General features: G+C 49.1%; 1 protein-coding gene across 2 annotated transcripts in view; it reads right to left on the reverse strand.

The window, feature by feature from the left end:
- Nucleotides 1–1,939: 1,939 nt before the first annotated feature.
- FNDC1 (fibronectin type III domain containing 1) overlaps nt 1,940–21,627 on the reverse strand; it is a 58,041-nt gene continuing 38,353 nt past the window's right edge. For both annotated transcript variants that reach the window (XM_045572830.1, XM_045572829.1), the window contains 11 exons: nt 20,541–20,652; nt 19,238–19,687; nt 16,244–16,306; nt 14,815–14,958; nt 12,385–12,615; nt 10,952–11,060; nt 9,620–9,699; nt 7,184–7,213; nt 6,308–6,469; nt 4,787–4,909; nt 1,940–3,000 (listed from right to left, as the gene is read on the reverse strand). In XM_045572830.1, coding sequence (XP_045428786.1) covers nt 2,885–3,000; nt 4,787–4,909; nt 6,308–6,469; nt 7,184–7,213; nt 9,620–9,699; nt 10,952–11,060; nt 12,385–12,615; nt 14,815–14,958; nt 16,244–16,306; nt 19,238–19,687; nt 20,541–20,652 — 1,620 coding nt within the window. In that variant the 3' untranslated portion in view covers nt 1,940–2,884. The remainder of the gene's footprint in view (nt 3,001–4,786; nt 4,910–6,307; nt 6,470–7,183; nt 7,214–9,619; nt 9,700–10,951; nt 11,061–12,384; nt 12,616–14,814; nt 14,959–16,243; nt 16,307–19,237; nt 19,688–20,540; nt 20,653–21,627) is intronic.

Below are 21,627 nucleotides of genomic sequence, written 5' to 3' on the forward strand. Positions count from 1 at the left end.
ATTTTTTCCATTTCTTATTTCTTTCTTTTTTTTAGAGAGGGGTAGTGGGAAAGAGTGGAGGTAGAGAGGAAACACACCGATGTGAGACAGACACATCTAACAGTTGCCTCTCACATGTACCCCCAACTGGGGGCCAGGAATCTGCAACCCAGGGGTGTGCCCTTGGCCGGGAATCAAACCCATACCCTTTAGTGCGCAGGCTGGTGCTCTGACCACTGAGCACACTGGCCAGGGCACAAACACTTCTAATGAAAGTCGGTTCCTATAATGAAATACAGCCTGAGGTATCACAGGGCTCGGTAGTCATGGCGTGAGTGAACGCCAGGGGATCCCTGAGTTGCTGAGGAGAGGAAGCCCTTTGGTGTGGAAGGAGCAAGGCACTGGGGTTGTGAAGTGAGTGGATCTCGAAGGAGAGGCGCCTGCTCCTCCGTGCTCCCGGCTCCCCCAGAGGAGGCGGGACCAGGCCGGCTGTGGGACAGCCCAGCACTCCTGTCCTGAGCGCACTGAGTGCTAATGATGCTTCAGACCCAAGGGAACACTCAGGAAATGGCAAACCGAGGCTCTCCCAGGGGCCTCAGCAGGGAGCCTCTCCCCTGATGGCGATGGTGATGGCGGCGGGTGGGTGCCGAAACCAGTTAGCCGCTTATTAGGAAAATTCACTTTTACTGAGATCTTTACTGAAGTATGTTTGAGTGTTAATAAGAGTAAAATATAAGGTGCTTTTAGACATCCTTCTTTTAAAAAACCCACCTCCTTTCATGTACAAGAGCCCCAAAAGCTACTTAAAGGTTCCTGTCACTGCACGGAAGAACACATTTGCCAATGTTATCTCCAATAAGGGCTTAATCTCCAACACTTCCAGGGAACTCATACAACTTAACAAAAGGAAGATAAACAATGCAATCAAAAAATGGGCAAAAGACCTAAATAGAATCTTTTCAAAAGAGGACATACAGAAGGCCAAGAGACATATGAAAACATGCTCAAAGTCACTGATCATCTGAGAGGCAAATCAAAACAACAGTGCGGTACCACTGCACACCTGTCAGAATGGCTATTATCAACAAGTCAATAAACAACAAGTGCTGATGAGGATGCGGAGAAAAAGGAGCCCTCGTGCACTGCTGGTGGGAATGCAAACTGGTGCAACCACTGTGGAGAACAGTATGGAGTTTCCTCAAAAAGTTAAAAATGGAACTCCTATTTCACCCAGTAATCCCACTTCTAGGAATATATCCCAAGAAACTAGAAACACCAATCAGAAAGGATATATGCACCCCTATGTTCATAGCAGCACAATTCACCATAGCTAAGATTTGGAAACAGCCTAAGTGCCCATCAGCAGATGAGTGGATTAGAAAACTGTGGTACATCTTCACAATGGAATATTATGCTGCGGTAAAAAGGAAGAAACTCCTACCATTTGCAACAGCAGGGATGGCCCTGGAGAGCATTATGCTATTTTGCAAATGTACACGCGAGTAGCACAGGAGCTGGGCGTCTGGTCTGCCCTCCTAAGGAATTCTCTCTTCTCCCAGCCGCCTGCATGCTCACACCGTCTCTACTGTTGTTCGCTGTGCAAAGGGGATGGTGGGAGCTGAGGGAAGTGTCCATCATCACAGCCCCCATGCAGTGGCCTGCAAAGTTACTTGTTTGTTTGTAAGTTCTACCTTCACGTCTATACAATACACCCGCTTCCCCTCAACACAGCGCCGGCCCGCGCTGGTTGGCTCCAGGAGCCTGACTGCATCCCACGTGACATTCACGAGGGGAACGCCAGCGGGCCCAGAAACACGCCCACCTCTCACCCATCCCCAGCCCTGCTTTTCTTACGTGTAAACCTGCAGAGGCAAGCCCTTCATTGTGCAGAGCTGCCGTGGACACGGGGAGCACGTGGAACAGACACCGTTTTAAATAAACTCACGTGTGCTGCGGCGAAGAGGGGTAAGGTGCTTTATTTCAAGAAGGTCGACACTGAGGTGGGCAGGAGAGGAAAAGGAGTTTAAGACTGGATTTGTAAATCATTTGGGACCTAAACTCTCAATCTGGAAACACACGAGGTATGTCCCCACAGAGACAGCTGTGCGCTTCCACACGGGCGTGGAAGAGAAGGCACTCGGTCTGCAACGCGTTTGCCATCTGGGGGGCATATCCCTGCCACCCACAGCTCAGCAGCATCGCAGGGGGAGGCGGGGCTTTCCACTGCTCAGTACGCATGCTCTGCACACTTCAGTTAGATGTTCATAAATAGCACCTGTGCTCCGAAAGCCTCACACACATTCATCTAGTAAACATTTAGCGATTTTAATGACGTTCTTGCAGACAAGTGGGGATATGTATATGCATATATACATATATATCTCTCTCAAAATGAGAATTTACAAAGATGTGATACATTTGGTCTAGCGGTGGGTGAGTCCATGGGGTAAATCTTAAGTGGGATATGTTTCCTTGGGTGGTAATTTGAGTAACCCAGTTCTGCTGCAAAGGCAGAGACCAGAGCATAATGTCAGCCAGTCTGGGAGGAGTCCGATGAAGAGAGAAAGCGTGTAGCGTTCCATGGAGCCAGCTTCTGCTGTTCTCTGGAGACACAGATGGTCTGGACATTGTGCCTAAGAAGGGTGAAAACCGCCCCAAATCGGCGGGCTTCCCTGGTAGCCATGTGCTTTGGTTGTCTCTGGGATGAGCTGTTATAAGCAAAACGTGTGGAGAAGCAAACTGGTCCAGGCCAGGAAGGGGGCTGAGTCCAGTCGGAAGATGCCCCAAACATCCAGTGTCCACCTCGTGGCCTTGCTGACAGACACCGTCTTCCTTTTCCTGCTCAGGCCTCAGTGCAAGTTAGTCAGGGGGCCGGGCAGGGCGAGCTTCCTGCACGCTCGTCCCGTTACCACTTCCCGGGGATGGAGACGCCACACTCGTACCAGCCCACATAGTAATAGGGGGTCCCGAAGCCGATCTTGCCGAAGCGGACGGGCTCCTGGCGATACTGGCGGTAGTAGCCTGGACAGGAGAGAGAGAGGAGAGACATGTATCTGTGGTACTGCAATGGGCAGTAAGAGGTGTGTATGTGGTCTGCATCCCTGTTCCCGGCACAGAGTTCCTAACATCCATGGGATTCCTAAGTCAGTGGTCAGCAAACTGCGGCTCTTGAGCCACATGGGGCTCTTTGACCCCTTGAGTGTGGCTCTTCCACAAAACACCACGGCCTGGGCGAGTCTATTTTGAAGAAGTGGTGTTAGAAGAAGTTGAAGTTTAAAAATGTGGCTCTCCAAAGAAATTTCAACCGTTGTCCTGTTGATATTTGGCTCCGTTGACTAATGAGTTTGCCGACCACTGTCCTAAATGATGAGTAATAACTGAGTCCTGATATTGGTAACAAACCCCTTTCAACCACACCTGAGTTGAATTTGATAAGGTGATTTTAAAAAAGCACTTATACCTGTATAAGTGCTTATGGAGTGTCTCCCCCAAAGTGTATACATGTTTTAACAGCCGATAGCTCAGTTTTGAAAATGGAATGTATTTTAACAAACACTATCTTTATAATTATTCAAAGTGTGTGTATACATTTGTTGGGACACCCTATATTTAGTATGCTTATTTTGATGGTTAATTTTCTGTGTTCAATTTGGCTGGGGGCTCTGGGGCCCAGATATTTGGTCAGCTATTCTAGGTCTTTCTGTGAACATGTGTTTTTAGACGAGATTAACATTTAAATCGGCAGACTTTGAGTAAAACAGAGTCCCCTCCGTATTGGGGGTGGGCCTCGTCCAATCAGGCGAAGGCCCTAAAGAAAAGGACTTATTCCCGCGAAGAGGACAGTGTCGCCGGGGCTCACACGGAAACGCTGCCTCTCCCGGGTCTCTGGCTGCTGGCGCCCCTGCGGATTTGGGGTCAGCCAGCCTCTACAATCGTGAGGCAATTCCTTGAAATAAGCACCTCGTTCTCTTTTTCTCCCCCTTCCCTGCACTGGTTTTGTTTTTCTGGAGACACTTATTTTATTGTTTTGTATATTTTATTTCTTTGGAAATGAATAATTTTGTACCATTTCTCCCCTTCCGCCTCCCCCACCCCCACCCCTAGAAATGTCTCATATCTTGAAAATGCCAGATTGCTGAGAATTGAGTGCATAATGGGAAAAGTGCTGACTCCGTTCAGTTCTAATTGGTGGTTTATTGGGGGAGTAAGTGTTCATATTGCAAGGTGTTCACATTTGAGGTGAGAACACCTGTTCTGGCCTTAAACAGCCACAATCGAATAGCTGACACACTGTCTCTGGAAGCAGGTCATGGTTGGTGGGCACTTGTTTATTTTCCTGCCTTCCTCCCCCCGGAGGCCCTCCAATCTGTGTGTATCTAGGCCTCTTTTTGACTCTGTCTCTTCCGAAAACCTTCCCCACAGCGCCCGATGGCCTGCCTCCCTCACCCTCAGACAGCGCCTGACAGCAGGACGACCATGTGACATAACTCTTGTCACTGTCTACAGTTGAAGTTATACCTGTTAGTTGCCTTTCAGATACTTAGCTTCTCTTTCTGCCCGTGGACCATCTTCCTGAGAGTAGGGATGAGGTCTCATTCATTCCACTGAATCCCTACCTTCCCTAGCTCACCCAACTCCAGCACACAGTAGGTGTATTTTGTTCATGTTTGATTGTCGTGAGCTATAATGCTGCCAACAACCTGTCATCAAGCGGTACGCCAAAGGCAGGCCCACGGCGAGTTTTCTCCTCACATCAGCCCTACTCTCTCACCCCCAGTGGGATATGCCAGGTGTGTGTTCTCATTACCTTGAATGCTGGGGAGGGCCTCTATGTAGGACTGAGGCCCTGTTCTTCCATCCAGGTGTGAATCCACAAATTGGCAATGGTCTTCACCTCTGCCCCAGCTGTCTCCGATGCTGTAGAATGTGTCTTGATGGAGGAATAAGATAAGTCAGTGACGGTTCAGAAAGTGCCACGGCTGGTTTAGGAGTCTGCACGAGCTTTGGAGACTATTTGACGTGGATACATTACTGAAATCTGTGTGTCATACTTTCTGAGTTCGAAACTTGGTGATAATGGCGCCAACCCATAGATGTTTAGAGATCATGTATGTTAAATACTTAAGTATTCACTAAATGGAAACTATTAATATTACGGGAAGTCTCAGGCTATAATTGTATACTTTTTAATCCTTGGTCTTTTAAAAAAAGGACAGATGAAACTATAGAGGCTGCATGGTGAAAGGCACAGAGATCTATACAGACAGATTAACCTGTTTTCATGTATATTACTAAAGAGTGTGTGTCAGGGGCCAGAGGCACTGTCCATGGTGCTGAAACACAGCTGCACAGTAGGACAAAGTTGTTCTTCTCAGCCCTGGGATGCTGAAGGCTATGCACCTCTCCCAGGAATTCAAGTCACAGGAGGAGAAGGGAGAGAGACACAGACGGGGAGCGTTGGGAGAGGCATATATACTGAGGAACTGCCAGAGTGGAGGGTTGTAAGGGAGATTTTATTTTGACATTGTCTTGAAACGATACCATTAGCAAGAAAAAACAACCAAAAACCATAATAAAATATAGACCAGATGAGAAAAAATTGAAAAATGTATTTACTAAAATCTGTGCAAATTTTGAAATAAAAGAAATTGGGGTCTGTGTGGAGGCAGGAAAGGGTGGGGAAGGGAACATCTGTAATAGTGTCAACAATAAAAATAAGGGGAAAACTCAAACCAAAAAAGTAAATATAAACAAATTTGCATAGGTGAATGAGGCAAAGCCAGCTGGGGCAAATGGCATTTTGAAATGTTCGTAGGTCAAAGTGTGTATGTTATCCTTTGTTTTAATCCCCACCCACGATAAAGACGATGTAGTTTTTATTTGGGCAGCGAACAAATGGTACTGATGGTGTATATTTTATTTTATTATTTTTTTATATATAATTAATTAAATTATTGTCTGTGTACATATTTTAACATTGCCCCCCCATCTATGTCTTTTTCTCTGTAAAGTTGTGCCAGTAGCAGGAAGTGAAGGGAGTGTTCTCAGCACTCCCAGCTCATACTCATACCTGTTACTGAGTTAACAGCAGACACTGGCTTTTAAATTTATGTCAGAGTTTTGGACTTCACTTCTAAAAGGTAGATTTAAAATATGTATTTTTCTGGGTGCCAGTGTAGAACTAACCACCCTAAAACAGAGCCTGCCAAGCTGGTTTGCATTTGAGCTAAACCTAAATCTGTCCTCACACACCTGCTATGTCAAGTGAGCAGCTCATAAAATAAAAAGTTTTCCCACCCTCCCCCAGCCGCCGGCCACAAAGACCCACCTCTGAGGTTGTCACTGAGGTAGATCTTGTACCGCAGCGAGTTGCAGAGGATGACGCCCACAAACTTCCGGTACCACGTCCGCTTCACATACTGCCGGCCGTGGCAGTCCGTGTAGTCGGGATTGTGTTTGAAAGCAAACGGGATCCAGATGGGCTCCCCGCCTGGACAACAAAAACACACCGGGCCCGGCGGGCCGTGTGCATTCCTGCACCGAGCACTAGAGGTCCGACCTATTTGCTGGGCCTCCTTTTCTCAGGGCTTCTCTGAGAAAGCTTTCCCACCTCCCACTGGGCATCCTCATCCTCCTTCCTTTGCCTTCTTAGGACTGACACACCGTTGTGGAGATCCTTTTACTTGAACATGGTTAAGAGATTCTCAGAGCAAGGAAAAGGTATTAGGCCACCAGGGAAATAAGCTGTAGAGGCAAAGTTGATCTGCAAGGCATGCCATCCTATTCCCACCAGGTCCCTCTGCATAGACCCCTACTGTTCTTGTCATCCACAAGACCCGTCCTAAACATGAGCATAGAGCTTTCTCAGGTTATTTAAACACAAAGTAAAATTTTGTTACACACTAATTCATTTTGCTACCTTTTCAGCAATTCAAAATATTCAAAGGGGGTTGAATGAAAATAAGCATATCTATTCTCAGAGATACTGGCCACCCATAATGGGTTTTTATAGATATTGGTTGCTATTAAAAAATTCCCAGATCACTTTTCCCTGGATTAGGATGAAGGGAGCAAAGAAACCACCGATGTTGTCATAATATTATAAAAATGCAAAAATAGTCCAGCACTTGTAATTGTAATAATCTCATCATCAGTATTCAACGTGATCACTAAACTGTGAAGTTTATCGAGAAGACAGACTTACCCGGTGGCCTCACAACAAGCAGAGGGTTGTCTGTAGAAAGAAAAAAAAAACACAAAACTTCATTATCACATTTCACAACAATGAGAACACTTAAATGTTTATTATAACCAAGATGGCTAACCCAAAGAAAAAATATATGGTTTATTTGTCAGAGGCCAACATTTTTTTGTTAGTTTTTATTTTCTGAGCACTTTCTTTTGAGAAATACTTCATTTGATTTTTATAGAAGTTGTGGATCTCTGAAGATAATACTTTGACACTGGGTACCACAAAATAATGAAATACTCATTATGTTTTAAAACTTGTCCATCTTGGGAAAACAGTTTGGTGGTTTCTTAAAAAGGTAAATATGCATCTACTGTACAATCCATCCTTTGTGGCCTTGAGAATTTATCCAAGAGAAATTAAAACATGTCCCAGCAAACACTTATTCATGAATGCTCACAGCAGCTTTACTTTTCATAGCTGGTTTGGCTCAGTGGATAGAACGTTGACCTGTGGACTGAAGGGTCCTGTCAGTTCTGGTCAAGGGCACATGCCTGGGTTGTAGGCTCGAATCCCATTAGGGGCCATGCAGGAGGCAGCCAATCAATGATTCCTTCTCATCATTGATGTTTCTATCTCTTTATTTCTCTCCCTTCCTCTCTTAAATCAATACAAAATATTTTTTGAAAAGAAAACTTTTAAATAAGCATCTTAGAGATGTAACTTAGAAACAGCCGAATGTCTACCAGCAGGTGAGCAGAGAAACTCACTGGTGCAGCCGCAGTGCACGGAATGCTGCTGAGGAATAAACGAGAATGAGCTACACATGTACCTTCTTATGCTCAGACTTCAGACCTCAGGTTCTGATAAATGCTTAAATGTGAATAATTTTGTTTTTATCATGTTGATTCTGGAAATTGCCAAAAGTCCATTTTCTTTGTAGGAAATGCAGCCATATACATAGACACATTGCCTATATTAGCACCTTAACCACTGATAATGACTTCCTCTTACTCCTTCTCGATTACTAATGAGAAACACACTTCTTAGATGAAATAGATGAAAGTGCTGTTGAGTCCTTTGCCTACATTTCCAGAATAGAGCATGTTCTCACAAAGACTTCATTTTCTTCCCCATATTTTGATGCAGTAGATTTCAAGTCATTGCATATAAAAACTACCTTCCAATGACCTATGTTCTGGGATGAGCTACATGTAAGAAATAATAGAACCAAATAGAAGCTCCAGCTGCTACTTCGGTGTGCAGCTGGCAGACTGAGCGTCTGAAGGTAGCCTCAGGTCCCAGCCGCCAGCGTGGCTTCCCACACTGAGAGGCTGCGACCCAGGAACTGCCTCCAGGGGCGGCTCTGTCTCTACAGACCATGAACATGGGCACACTTAATCGAAGGGCCTCAGCCCTGCACACCGGCACTCCCGACACAGGGACACCCTGAGTGATGCTGCTTGTAAGGCTGAGCAGTATTTTACTTATTTGAGAAAGAGAGGGTGAGATCTATTTGTTGTTTCACTTATTTATGCAATCACGGTTGATTCTTGCATGCGCCCTGACTGGGAATTGAACCTGCAACCTTGGTGTCTGAGAACGATGCTCTAGGCCAGTGGTCGGCAATCTCATTAGTCAACAGAGCGGCGAACCTCGGCTCGCGATCCGCATTGACTCACAAGCTGCGGTTTGCCAACCACTGCCCTAGGCAACTGAGCTACCGGGCAGGTTCTGAATAGTATTTTAATTAAACTCTCCACGTCAAGTAAAGTCATCTTCACTTCCTGGTTTAAAAAAGCATCTTCGTCTTGGCTGGTTTGGCTCGGTGGATAAAGTGTTAACCTGTAGATTGAAGGGTCCCGGTCAATTCTGGTCAAGGGCACGTGCCTGGGTTGTAGGCTCAAACCCCATTAGGGGGCGTGCAGGAGGCAGTCGATCAATGATTCCCTCTCATCATTGATGTTTATATCTCTTTATTCATCTCCCGTTCTCTCTGAAATCAATATATTTTTTAAGAAGAAAAGAAAAATCTTAAACAAATAAGCATCTTAGAGACGGAACTCATTGTTGGAAGCAGCTTCCTCTCAGCCTCAGGCCAGTTATGCTCCTCAGCTGTTTGCAATGGAAAACTTTCCTCTGCAACGAAACCTTTGCAGAGATTCAGATTCTCTTTCCTGCGTGGCTGAAAACTAGATCCCCACCCCCCCTTCCACTGGAATCCGACCTTTCCATTTCCCAGGCAGTTCCAAAAAAGTCTACTTTGACTATTGTTGTCCAAGTTTTAAACTAGCAGAAAGTAGTGTTTATTTAATAAAGCAACAGCCAATATGAATTCATTAACCGGAACAGTCAGGATTCTAATTTTCCAGTTTTTGTTCTATTACAGTCATTAATCCAAATTATTTGTTTTTGAGAAAAGGGAGGCATGAGAAGTGAAGGCAGCCGTACCTGACTCCGTGACAAATGAGACCGACGGGCTGACGGGTCCATAGCCCTGAGGATTCTTGGCCTGAACTTTAAAATAATACCTGGAATTGGAAGAAAACGCTTTCTGAGAGACGCTTGTTTGAGTCTGTCTGTAATGAGACAGACTTCCCAACTACTTACTCTGGTGCAGACTTTGAGTCCTTTTTTATTTTATTTTTTTTCACTAATGCACACATCCCTGCTATTTCTTCACAGTTCTCTGAACTTTCTCATTTCCTAATAACTTTTCAAAATAATACAATGAACAGCATAGACCTTGGCTAATGGGAGCAGACAGGGCGGCACTGAGAGTGTGTCCCTGGGCACCCAGTGCTTCTGCTGTGGACCCTCCTCTCGTCCTGCTCTGGCCCGGCTGGCCCGGCTGGAGGGGGGGGCGCGGCTGGAAGAGCAGGCTGTGTGACCCGCAGTGACCGAGGCAGAGAGGGAGAACCGGTCCAGAGGCTGGGTCCTCGGGGAACCGGTGTGTTTTGGTTGCATGACAAGTGCTGTGGTTGGCCTGAAGCCTTGGAAGAGTCTGGGGCTCCTGCGCCTCCAGGAGAGAGAAGCCACCAGGAAGGGGTGTGCACCAGGCCTGAGAGCTTCTCCGGGGTTCGCCTCGGTCTTGGAACAGAGAACGGGCAGCAAGAACACGTCTGAATGGGCTCGTCCCCCGGAGGGAGGCTGCTGGCCCCGGGGTGGGAGTCCGGGAAACCTTGCTTTGCTCTGCTGGGGGCCACAGGGCAAAAGCGGTGGCTGCACAGACGATGCCCACTCCGCCTTTGTGAGCTCTGTGACACCCCCCCCCGGGCCCTCCTCTCAGGGGCACATCCTGCCCGTGTGGCTCTCCACCGCTCTGGAGAGTTCCTGGTGAGCCTGCCCCCATGCCTCTGACCAGAGGAGTCCCACTTCAGTTCCAGAACTCGTTGTCAGGCGCACAGAGGCCATCGCTGAGCGCCTGTGAATTAAAATGTTTAGCAACGGCTGCTCCACCACTGTCACCCGTGGAGGGTGTGGCCGTCTAGCGCCACCACACCGGCGACGACAGAAGATCAGTTCCTTCTCAATCAGAACAATTTTTCTGACCCCGTGGCGGGCAGAGCTGAGTCTCTGGAAACCAGGGAACAAAATGCCAGCACGACAGACTAACAATTCCAGTACACACAGTGACTTCTTCCAGGAAAACCCCATGACCTGTGTGAGGGTTCACGGATATTCTGTGAGCACTAAACAGGACGCAAAGGGAATCATGAAAACACTCCAACGGAGCTTTCTCCTCATAAGCCCAGGGCCACCCGTCGCTGGCGGCCGCCCTACCTGGTGTTCGGCTTCAGGTTCTCGATGGGCAGGTGCGTGACGGTGGAAGCCTGCGTGGACCACTTGTTCCGGATGAAGTCCTCGTAGGACGCGCTGTAAACCAAGTAGCCTGCGGGGGGAGAAGGAAGAACACGTGAGCACGAAGGAACACGCGACCCGGAAGGGGTGCCCTGTGGAGGAGGGGGGTCAGGCCACAGTGTGGAGGCCGCTCTGCGGGAGACGGTCCACACACAGCTCCCTGCGTGTAGGGTTCCGATAAAATAAAGGAGACCTATGAGGATATGAAAAGGGATCAACTAGAAATGAAGAAAACATTGTCCCAACATTACACTTCACGGTTAGTTACACCTGAGGCTCAGACGCCTTGACCATGCACCATCATGGCTCCTCTGGGCCCTGCAACCTCACCTGGCACAGTTCCTGGGCCATTCTTTCCTGTGTCCCTGATCCTGGCTTTTGTGCTACTGTGCAAACTCTATGAGAAAAGTTGCTTTTTGGATGTTCTTGAATATTTTTTTTTCTCATTTTAAGAGATAGTATTAGAGACATTAAGCAAAAGTACTATAAGTTTTGACTTTGATGAACTACATTAGCATAACAATGACAGATAATGCCAAGCTTTGACTTATACCACCATCACCCACCTACCCGGACACACGCACACACATATCCCTTCCTCTTATACAATTTGCAGGCTCAGAATAAATCATTCACAAAGGAAGGGTCTCTTTAAAGAAAATAGTAATTCTCTTCTGTAAAAACTTATTTCAATGTATTTATCCTCAAATATATCCTTGGCAGACACAGATGAGTTCATGATCATCTCACAGGCCAAGAATCTAAGAGGCTCAGGATGCTGGGCCTTTGTCCATCGCATCCAATTCCCACATAAGGAGTTCAGAAGCACCATGACTGATCTGGAAGCGCCCAGCAGGTGTGGGAGGATGGAAGAGGCAGAGTCACAAGGCAGCTCACGGCAGGAGCTCTTCATCATCCATCCTTCGCAGGATCGAATCCTACAAGTGGCTACAGGTCTCGCTGGCCATTGTGCGGGATTAAGAATGCAAAAGGTGTAACAACATTTTGCAGAAAAGGAAATAAACGTGCAGGGAGATGAAGTAGGTAGCTCAAGGTCATGCAAATCTATCTTGGACTAGAATTCTGAACTTCTGACTTCCATCTAGTGCTCTTCATACTTCCCTACAGGGCTTCCCTATTTGCCTATATTTCATCCTTTTGAAAGGAGGCATCTGCATTTATCCATCCAGTCCACCCAAGCACCTACTCATCCATTCACCCAATCCACCCATGTATCCATCTATCCATCCATCCATCCATCCATCCATATACTCATCCTCATCTGTTCATCCATTATTATCTCTGTGTCCCACCTACATGTTGATGGGAACTCTGAACATCTGCCTTGGACACACCTGTTACCACATCTCCCGGGGTGGCTTTGTCCCAGTCCACAATGACAAAGGAGTGGCAGCCTTCCATGGCAACAATGGTGATATTGCGGGGCGCGTGCTGAGGAGGCAGGTCATTCTTCCTCATGTCAGTCGGAATGATTTCATCCAGGCTCTCCACTTGGAAGTGATCCAGAGCATCGGTCAGAGAGCAAGGGGCTGCTGGGTCTTTATTTAGATACGTCACATAAGGAGCTGAAGGAGAACACAAGTACCCAATCAGATCGCTGGAGCTTTCTCTGGAGGCAGAAACCTAAGGTCTCCATGGAATAGACCAATCATTCAGTCTCCCTGCTAGACAGAGGTTCCAAGGTCATCGGCCCTGATCCCAAACCCAGAAGCACACCCCTCGCTCTCCTTAATGGATCCAACCATTTATATGTGTTAATCTCGTGATTTCAAAAGATGCTATTGTCCCATGAACACTGATAACTATGGCCTCAGCTATTTTGAAAGATCCCCAAATGGCAGTTCATTCATATAAGTTGGAGCTGCAGCATTTCACCATGCCTATGCCCAAACATTTGGAAAAGTGTGAATCAGGCCCAGAACAAAATTCATTCCCTGGACAGTCTTGGGACCAGAAAGTAACATACACTGATCAAGATATACAACCTCTATCATAGTCCTAGGAGGCCTTCCCTGGGGCTTCCGTGATCCCCACACCCATCTGGAATGTCTGCCAACAGCCTTCTACAACACTCTGCTCAGCACAATAGCTACCCACATTTATGGACAGGTTCGCGCTTTTTCTACACACATCCCAGTGGGTACCAGGGCTTCAGGAATAAGGCGGGACTTGGACTCATGTCCCAGGCCCTGCTGAGTCTGCTGACACTGGGGGACTGGGGAACAGGAAAGAAGGGTCCAACAGGGCCTCCAGTCCACAGCTTTTTGAGACGCACGCTCTGTAAGAAGTTGGAAACGCCAGGGCAACAGGGTTAGGCTTTATACACGCAGGCTCCAGAGTGCTCTCATTCTACTGGCAGTTCTTTTCCTCTTGTCCATCCTCACTCGAGTATGCTTTTCCATTGATTTTTAAGGAGAGTGGAAGGGAGGAGGCGAGACAGAGAGAAACATCTACATGAGAGAGCCACATCAATTGGTTGCTTCCCACATGCACCCATCCAGGGCCAGGGATCAAGCCTGTATCAGAGGCATGTGCCCGTGACCAGTATCAAACTCAAAACCCTTCAGTCCAAGGGCCAACACTACCCACTGAGCAAAACCGGCCAGGGCTCTAGTAGTTTCTAAGTGTTCCACTGCATCTTTAGGTGCCAGTTCTCATTCTCAGTGGCCATTACAACCAAAAGCAATTTTTAGCTCCTCTATTTCCCAATAATTTGTATAAAATTGGGCCTTTAGGGCTTGTCCATGGATCTCGTCTGGAAGTTTTGGAGAGTAATCTATGCTGTATAGATTACAGACACATGGAATTAGCCAGACAACGGCAGCCTCGCTGTCTTCAGCAGAGCTCTCTGGGGCAGCTGATAGCAGTGCTGACAGGCGTTCCGAGTCTGGCGTGCAGCTAGAGAGAGTCCGATTTGGTGACGCCGGCAGGCTGCCCAATGCCACGGCCAGCACTGGCGATTCCCGCAGGAAGGCAGCCTCACGTTAATCTCTCTCATTCCTCAAGTGCGTGTCATGGAGACACTCAGCACTACATCTTGGCTGGCAGGAGCTGTTCTCTGCTTATAGCAGACCATTTGTTTTGGAAACAAAAAAGTGTGAGATTAGTTTAAGCCGTTGCCAGTCTACTTAGTCATATATTGTGTTTTCCCACTTAGTCAGACGTGCATCTAAGTGCCTCGTTAGAGAAGCTCGTTAAGGACGTGGGAAAAGAAGACTCCCAGAGGGAGGGAAACACGGGTTAGCAAAACAGAGTTTCCTCTCGAAACTGTCTCCGTGGCCGCCAAAGAGCACGAGAAATTCCTGGGTCCCAAGGCCGGGAGGTAACGCAGAGATGGGCAGTGACTCAGAGGGCCGGCGCTGGCTCTGCGGGCCATCCATCGGGCGGCGCTCATCTCCGGAGAGGAATGTGCAGGCGAAGCCCCGGGAGGTCCTGTCTCAGACATCGGCCACGACAAAACACTCGTGTCCCTGGCCTGATGCTCCCTGCGTGTCCCTCACTCTCAGGCCACACAAAGCAGCCATCTCTACTCCGTCCAATTCCAGTGTCCCCCGCATGCGCCCCTCTCCTGCTGTCTGCAGAGAGGCCCTGTGGTCTCAGCAGGGTGCCGCACTGACACCCAAATGGAACTTCTCTCCGGGCAAGCTTCCGCTCCAAACGGGCCTCCTGGGCCAGGCCAGGGGACTGGCCAGGGGGTTGGCTGTGCTCGTCCTCGGAGGGCACACGCTAACACCCGTGTCTCGAGCGAAGGAAGTTCTACTTACCAACAAATCGTTTCTTCCCGGCCAGGTCCAACTCTTCCTCAGGGAAGGAGCTGATGGTGCCTTCCGCAGGGACAATGGCGGGCGTGGTGGCCGCGGGGGAGGGCCTGGTGGAGGCCGGTGGCCTCAAGGTCTCAAGTTCATAGTCTGAAACGGGATGAGGCTGTCTGTGTGACTGGGCACCCTGCCGAGGGGCGCGTCTGCAGTCAGAGAGACCTTCCTAAGATCGTGCGTGCCCCACGATCAATGCCGGGCCCAGACATAATTTGTTCCTAATAAAACAGCATTTCCTCCCCCCATGTCAGTCCCCTCAGAAAGCAGCTGCAGAGAGAAGGATGGGAAAAAGAACCACAGATGACCAGAAAAAATGAAGTTTTTGAATCAAAGCTGGAGAGAGCCTCAGAATTCACCCGGTTTAGCACGGCCCTGGTCCTTGTCCCAGGCCAATCTCTACCTCAATGAGTTCCCCTCTAGAGCATCAGATTCCCATCACACAATAAACTTGGTAGTTTTTCCCCCCGTTTATCATTTTTGGCTTTTTTCTGAGGTGGAAGTGGGATTAACTCCATGAAGAGAAATGATCTTTTAACATTTAAAGAAGAAACTAAAACTGCTCCCTTTCCAGCTGCTCAGAGGCATGGAAGCTGCAGTGTCTACAAAGGCGCTAAGAAACCGTCCTCTGCCTTCTGACACCCGTCTGATGTGTTAATCTTGTTTGCAAGATTCAACCACCGCATGCAGCTGTCTCATGACTGCAGCAGAGGAGACTCTGCTCCCACGTCTGTGACTTCAGACCAGCGGAACGATGGCTAATAGCAGGCGAGGTGAAGGGCAAGAGTGAGGACCTCTGCGTGTCAAAGGCTGGCACCAGGGTGGGGTCAGGAGGCCGGCATGATTTTCTCCAGCTGCAGAGGCAGCTTAAAGAGCGCAGAGTCGCAGGGTCGTAAGCAGAACAGCACTTTGTTCCCATTCATCGAGAAACTGTCCCAGGGACTTCCCAAGGCATTTTGTGTCCTAGGCTTGCCCTTACTTGAAAAGATTCTGTGATTTAAAAAAGCAACACACCCGTAGCATTGCATTTGTAATGGAACTAGAAAAGGAGAGGAAGGGGAAGAACGTGAAGAGCCAGAGAGGAAGCGGAGATGGTCGGTCTCATGAAGAGCAGAGGGGAGGCCCAGAGTTCCTGGAGGGAGAGGAGGGGAGCAGAGGGCACTTGTTTGGAAGCTGTATTTTCAATCAAGCACACTTTCTCTTTGAGCAAACATGTACTGGGGGTCACTCAGCAGTGCGGGGTACAGCCACCTTCCTGAAGCCTGGCCGCCTCCCCTGAGTTCTGAAGGAAACTGCAATTCAGAGCATCTACTCAGTGATTAGAAGGCCCTCCCACCAGGAAAGGAACTAGCCAAGCAGTGTGCTCACAACCAGGGAGTACCTTCATCATAGACGACATAGGCTTCCTCCGTGGGCGGGGCTGTGTCCAATCCGGAGGAGTCCTCTGGAGAAGAGGGAGGGAGGAGGTCACCGGGCCGGCTTTCTCCCCGGCGGGTCAGGGTGCTGGCCTGGGCGCAAAGGTTCTCCCCTCCTACTCCCCACCACCACCCCCACGGCCGGCCCATGGGAATAAGTCCTCAGAGGCAGGGCCTCCTGCGCTTGCTCAGAAGATACACGCAAGGACTTATACCCACTTGGCACCACAGACACCAAGGGTTTACGGTGTGCCTGGGGTCCCACAGCTGGCGCAGGCAGAGCTAAAACTGAATTTGAACTTCAAACCCTCTGGCTCCAAAGACTGTACTTATCCTTCATAAACCGTCTCTGCTTTTTAAACGTTCAACTAAGCAATAAACATTTGCTTAAGCTGCTCTATGAGAATCACCGTCCCATGGCTTAATAAAGGTGCAACTGAGCAGAAAGTGTATGAACCCCCTCCCCTAAGAAATTACAGGCACCAGTTTGAATTTTTCATTGTTAGAAAATCAGTGATCATTCCCCAGGACTCCAGCAGTCCTCCCACTGGCCTACTTTGAGGCTCGTTTGGATAATGTCACGAACGCCATGGCGCCAAAACAAACCACCAGCGGAGACCTTGGCCGCCGGCCCTTCCGAGGAACACAGTGCCAGGCCCGAGGCCACCAGGGCCTGGGGACGCCCAGCACCCACTTCACGCTCGCTGCCAGCACTGGGCCTGCTCTGCTCTGATGGGGCCATGGGTGTCCACCAGAGAAGCGAACAACCCACCCTCAGGGCTCCCGATGGTCGTTTCACGAAAAACCATTAGACATGGTTTCCCTTCGGTCATTCCAATGTCAATATGCCTGGATCCAAGAGGAGTTACTCCCGGGCTGGGTCAAGTTCAGGGCGCCGAGCGCCAGAGGCCACCCTGCCATTGTTTCCAGGAACGCACCTTTCTCTCCCGCGTCCACTTAACTGCTAAGAACGTAGTCTTGTTTGTCCTCATTATGGGTTCAGACCCGTTCTTTTTACTGTTATTTTTGGCCAGGTCAGAAATGAATAAATCATGCAATTTTTGCATCTCAGAGTGAACAAGGAAAGGGAACGTGTGGGTTTCCTCCGCGGATTCCCAGGGGGAAGTACAATTCCTGGAGGCGCTGAAGTACCCCAGCCCAGCAGCGGGTCATAGAAACGGTGGGGTCACCTCTTCAGCAAAAGTAATCACCATGTTGAGTCATGCAGTGCTCCTTCTTTAAAAACAAAGTCAGGCTGATTTTTCCAAAAGAGCACCATATTGATTCCAAGTAAAAGTTACTTCCCAGGTGGAATGAAGTGTGTTTTTAAGCTGACCACCAGAATTTGCCCCACCTGATGCCTTTCCAACCACCTGGAACATACATCAGAGTGCATGTTGTATGTGTCAACCCTGCATCAATGTCAAAAGCTTCCACTTCTTCATATAAAAGTAACTGCCAGCCACCAACCATGGTGGACTGTTTATTCTCTTGAGTGGTTTATTCAAAATGGCCATAAAAGACGAGTGCAAAGTATCTTCAAAGAACGAGGGCCTCAGCTCCAGAGAGAGGTTTGAAAACTACAAAAACTATTCCTGGTAGAAGTTCAGAGAGGAGGTGAATGACAGTCATTTGAAAACGAGGACATGTGCCAAGGGTACGGTTGGTCCAGTGAGTTTTTTGTTATCCTCTTTGTCTTCTCTGTCTTGGAAGGGAGCCGTGGTAAGTGGGGCCAGAAACAGGCCCCAGAAACAGGCCCCAGAAACGGTCAAAGATGCTCAGCTGGAGCCTCCCATTTCCAAACACGTGACCTCATCAGACCTGCTGCAGAGCGGGAACCTGAAGCCAAGGCCCTTCCTCCGCAGGGGAAACAGGACGCCTGCCACTCTAGGTGTTTAGATACCAAAGATGAAGGATCAGGGGCCGTGAGGAAGGCACTCTCTACTGCAAGGCCTTTAGCATCTAAAGTCAGAGCAAGCAAAAAGGGTGTGTGTGTGTGTGGTGTGTGTGCGTGTGCACGCACGCACTCAGGAGGGAATTCCAGGTCTGCCAGTGATGCTGAAATGAAGGTCTCTCTCTGCAGTAGCTTAAAAAGACTTAAGCTCTGCAGGTGACACACACTTCCCCTCTCCCTGCGGGAAGAAAAAGACTCGGCCTCCTCCAAGCCTGACGCAGCGCAGTGACCGCATCCAAAGCCTCTCAGCATCCAAAGGCGTCCCAGCTCCACGCGCCCTAACCATGGTCCCGGGTCCATTGTCAGGAGGAAGACACGCACGGGCAGGGAGGAGATGGCCTGAGTGGGTGTTGCAAAGCAGGGAGCTGGTGTCACCCCCTCCCCCAGGGGAAGCCCCTCCTGCTGATCAGTGTCCCCTCCAAACGTGCTGGGGAACAACTTCCCGGAAACGCACAGGAGACTGAAACACGGTCTGAGTGGCCCCACAGTGAGACAGTCATTTCTCCTTGGTTAAATCACACAGTAATCACAGGACCACATGCATGCAGGCTACGAGCTCTATCTACCTGTGCCAGCCAGCCAGCCATCCAGCCAGCCATCCATCCATCCATCCATCCTTCTAACAAATACTAACCTACTGATACGCAGGGGACACACTTTGGAAATGCTAGTCCAAACTAATAATGCCCCGTGTTTTAGCTAATTTTTTGACTTGAGCTGTGGAAAGGGCTGCCGGGTAAAACCCAGGAAGCCCAGTTACACTTCAATTTTAGGTAAATAATGAGTAATTTATATTGTGAGCCTGTCCTGTGCAATACCTTTGTTTGCTAAATTTGACAGCGCTGGCTGTGGCACAGAGCTGCTGAACAAACCGTGTAGGCTTAGAGACACCCTAGTTTCCGTCCCCCCGGACCCCTCCCTCCCCTCCCTGCAGCCCGTGGACCCTCCGCTGGCAGGCAGCGAGGCAGAGGCGTGAGGCGTGGCCACGTTAGATGGAGACGGTTACCTTCCTCAGGGACGCACTCCGGGGCCCCACGGGAGCCCATGATCAGGTTGCCGTCTTCGTCGTGCCGCTCCAGGGTCCCAGGGGGACAGGTGGGCACGGGCGTGGTGGGCTCGGGGGTGGTGGTGGTCTGGATGGTGGTGGTTGGGCGCCGGGTGGTGGTGCGGTGGGTGGTGGTGGCGGTGCGGCGAGTGGTGGTCCTGGGCCGCGGGGTTGCCGTGGTGGGCCGAGGGGTAGTGGTGGGTCTCTCAGTGGTAGTGGTGCTGGTGGTGGTGGTGGTAGTGGTGGTGGTGGGCGCCCGGGTGGTTGTTTTGACGACCTCCAAGCCCACCAGAGGCTTCCCTCCAAGACTCAAAACGGGCTTATCCTGGGCACTGGCCAGGGGTTGGCCATGTCGCCCCTGCCCGAAGAGGGGGAGCCCGTCAGGGCTCACCACGGGGGTCCCTCCCAGATCTGAAACAAGATCAAACACAGTCTGTGCAACCAGGGGACACAATCAGGGGAAATAGGACGCTTGTTATTCCGGTATTTTAATCAGCAAAAAGGCAAAGGTAGGGTCATTGGAAGTCTGTTCTCTGAGGCAGACATGCCTGCTGCTACCCAGACACCCCAGGCTCCCATCCTGCCCATCACTCAGCTGCTGCATCTGAATTATTAATAATAACAGTCATCCGCCTGCCCGGCCCCCGTCAACGCTCAGTCTTCAGTCAGGAGAGGGTCCTCTCCCCGCTCAGCCCCAGCCCGAGGAGGAAGTGCTCCTGGGACCCGGGTGCAAAGCTTTCTGTCACAACCACAGAGGAAGCACCTCAAGTTTATGGGCCGGACTCCGCCTGCTGTGACCACTCAGCGCTGCCTGCCGGGGGCAGAGGCCACAGGCGCGCACAGGCGCGTCTCCTGTGTTCCATGAGCCCCTGGGCGCGAACACTGAAATGTGGATGTCATTTAATTTCCACATGTCACAAATATTATCCTCCTTCGATTATTTTTGCAATCATTTGAAAATGTGAAAACTCTCCTGAGCTCACAGGCCATACCAAAACAGGCAGCAGGCAGGGTTTGGCCAGTGGGTCAGAGTTGGCTGACTCCTCCTGCTCGAGGCTGCCAATTTCCAGGACAAAGGGGAGTGCCACCTTTTCTGAGAGGGCGGATTCCATTGGAAGTGTTGCTGACAGCTATCTCCGAGGAAAGGCACGTGGCCAAAGGTAACTAGACCAGGGGCACCATTAGCAGGCAGGGCGAGGAGGAAAGGAATTGTTATTCCACAGCTAAGCCCGGACACTGTTCCTTCAGAACCACTCTCACTTACCCACAATGGTCCGACCGTCTCCTCCTAGCTTAACCCGCAGAGGATTGCCGTGGGAATCTTGGAGGTACCTTCCTTCAGCATTCAGTACTAACCCGCGATCAAGATCCACCACCTAAACCCGTGACACAGAGTAAAGACTATAACGGACATTCAAAACCGTCACAGTCACCCGACTGCAGGGATACATGCATGAAGCTTCACAGAAGAGAACACTGAAGTGGGCAGGAAACATTATTTCTGTCAGCATCCTTCATAAGGTTGAGTGAATAATAAAGTGTAAAACAACTGTAGTTCCTATTATAATTGCTTACCCATGCAGCATGTAAATTACTTTGTTTCTAGAATATACAGAACATGTACAACTACCACTGAGTACGATGTATGTGCTGCTGGAAAGCAGGAAACTACCTAAGCGCCCACGGATGGGGGACAGACATTAGACATGATGGCATATCCACACCGTGGAAGACCATGCAGCCGGAGAAAAGGATGGAAAATTTCTACACATATTGGCATATCCTGATACAAATTCAGAGTACAGAGATGATTTTTCAAAAATAAAAATATAGTCATTTGTGTCTATAAGCTTAAAACTGCAGCGAAAATAACCTAGAAGGCTACATCCCCACCAGTGATGATCCTTGGAAAGGGAGGTGGGATGGCTCAGTATATTTTTCATGTATTTCTGAATTGTTCCCACCTCTTGCAATGAACATGCATTACTAATATATTAAAAACATGATATGCTTCTACTTTACTGTTAATGTGAAAAGTCAAGGTTACTATAACAAAAACAACTTCATTTGGAATTACATTGCCCAATATAATATGTATGCAAAAGGCTAATACCCTAAGGTAGTGGTCGGCAAACCGCTGGACTAGACTAAATGTTACCGTGTAGTTGGAAGCTGTGAGGATTAGGCAACTGCAGCACATTGAGTGAGAAGAGGAGAAGGGTAGTATGCGACAGTGGTCTGCAAACTCATTAGTCAACAGAGCGGCAAACCGGTTTGCCAACAACTGCCCTAAGGAATTAAAAGTTTGAAAAGAGGATATTGCTATCTCTATGAAGGAACAAACTCATGCT

The sequence above is a fragment of the Pipistrellus kuhlii genome, unplaced genomic scaffold (genome assembly GCF_014108245.1).
Source record: "Pipistrellus kuhlii isolate mPipKuh1 unplaced genomic scaffold, mPipKuh1.p scaffold_m20_p_5, whole genome shotgun sequence".
In the NCBI taxonomy this organism is placed as follows: Eukaryota; Metazoa; Chordata; class Mammalia; order Chiroptera; family Vespertilionidae; genus Pipistrellus; species Pipistrellus kuhlii.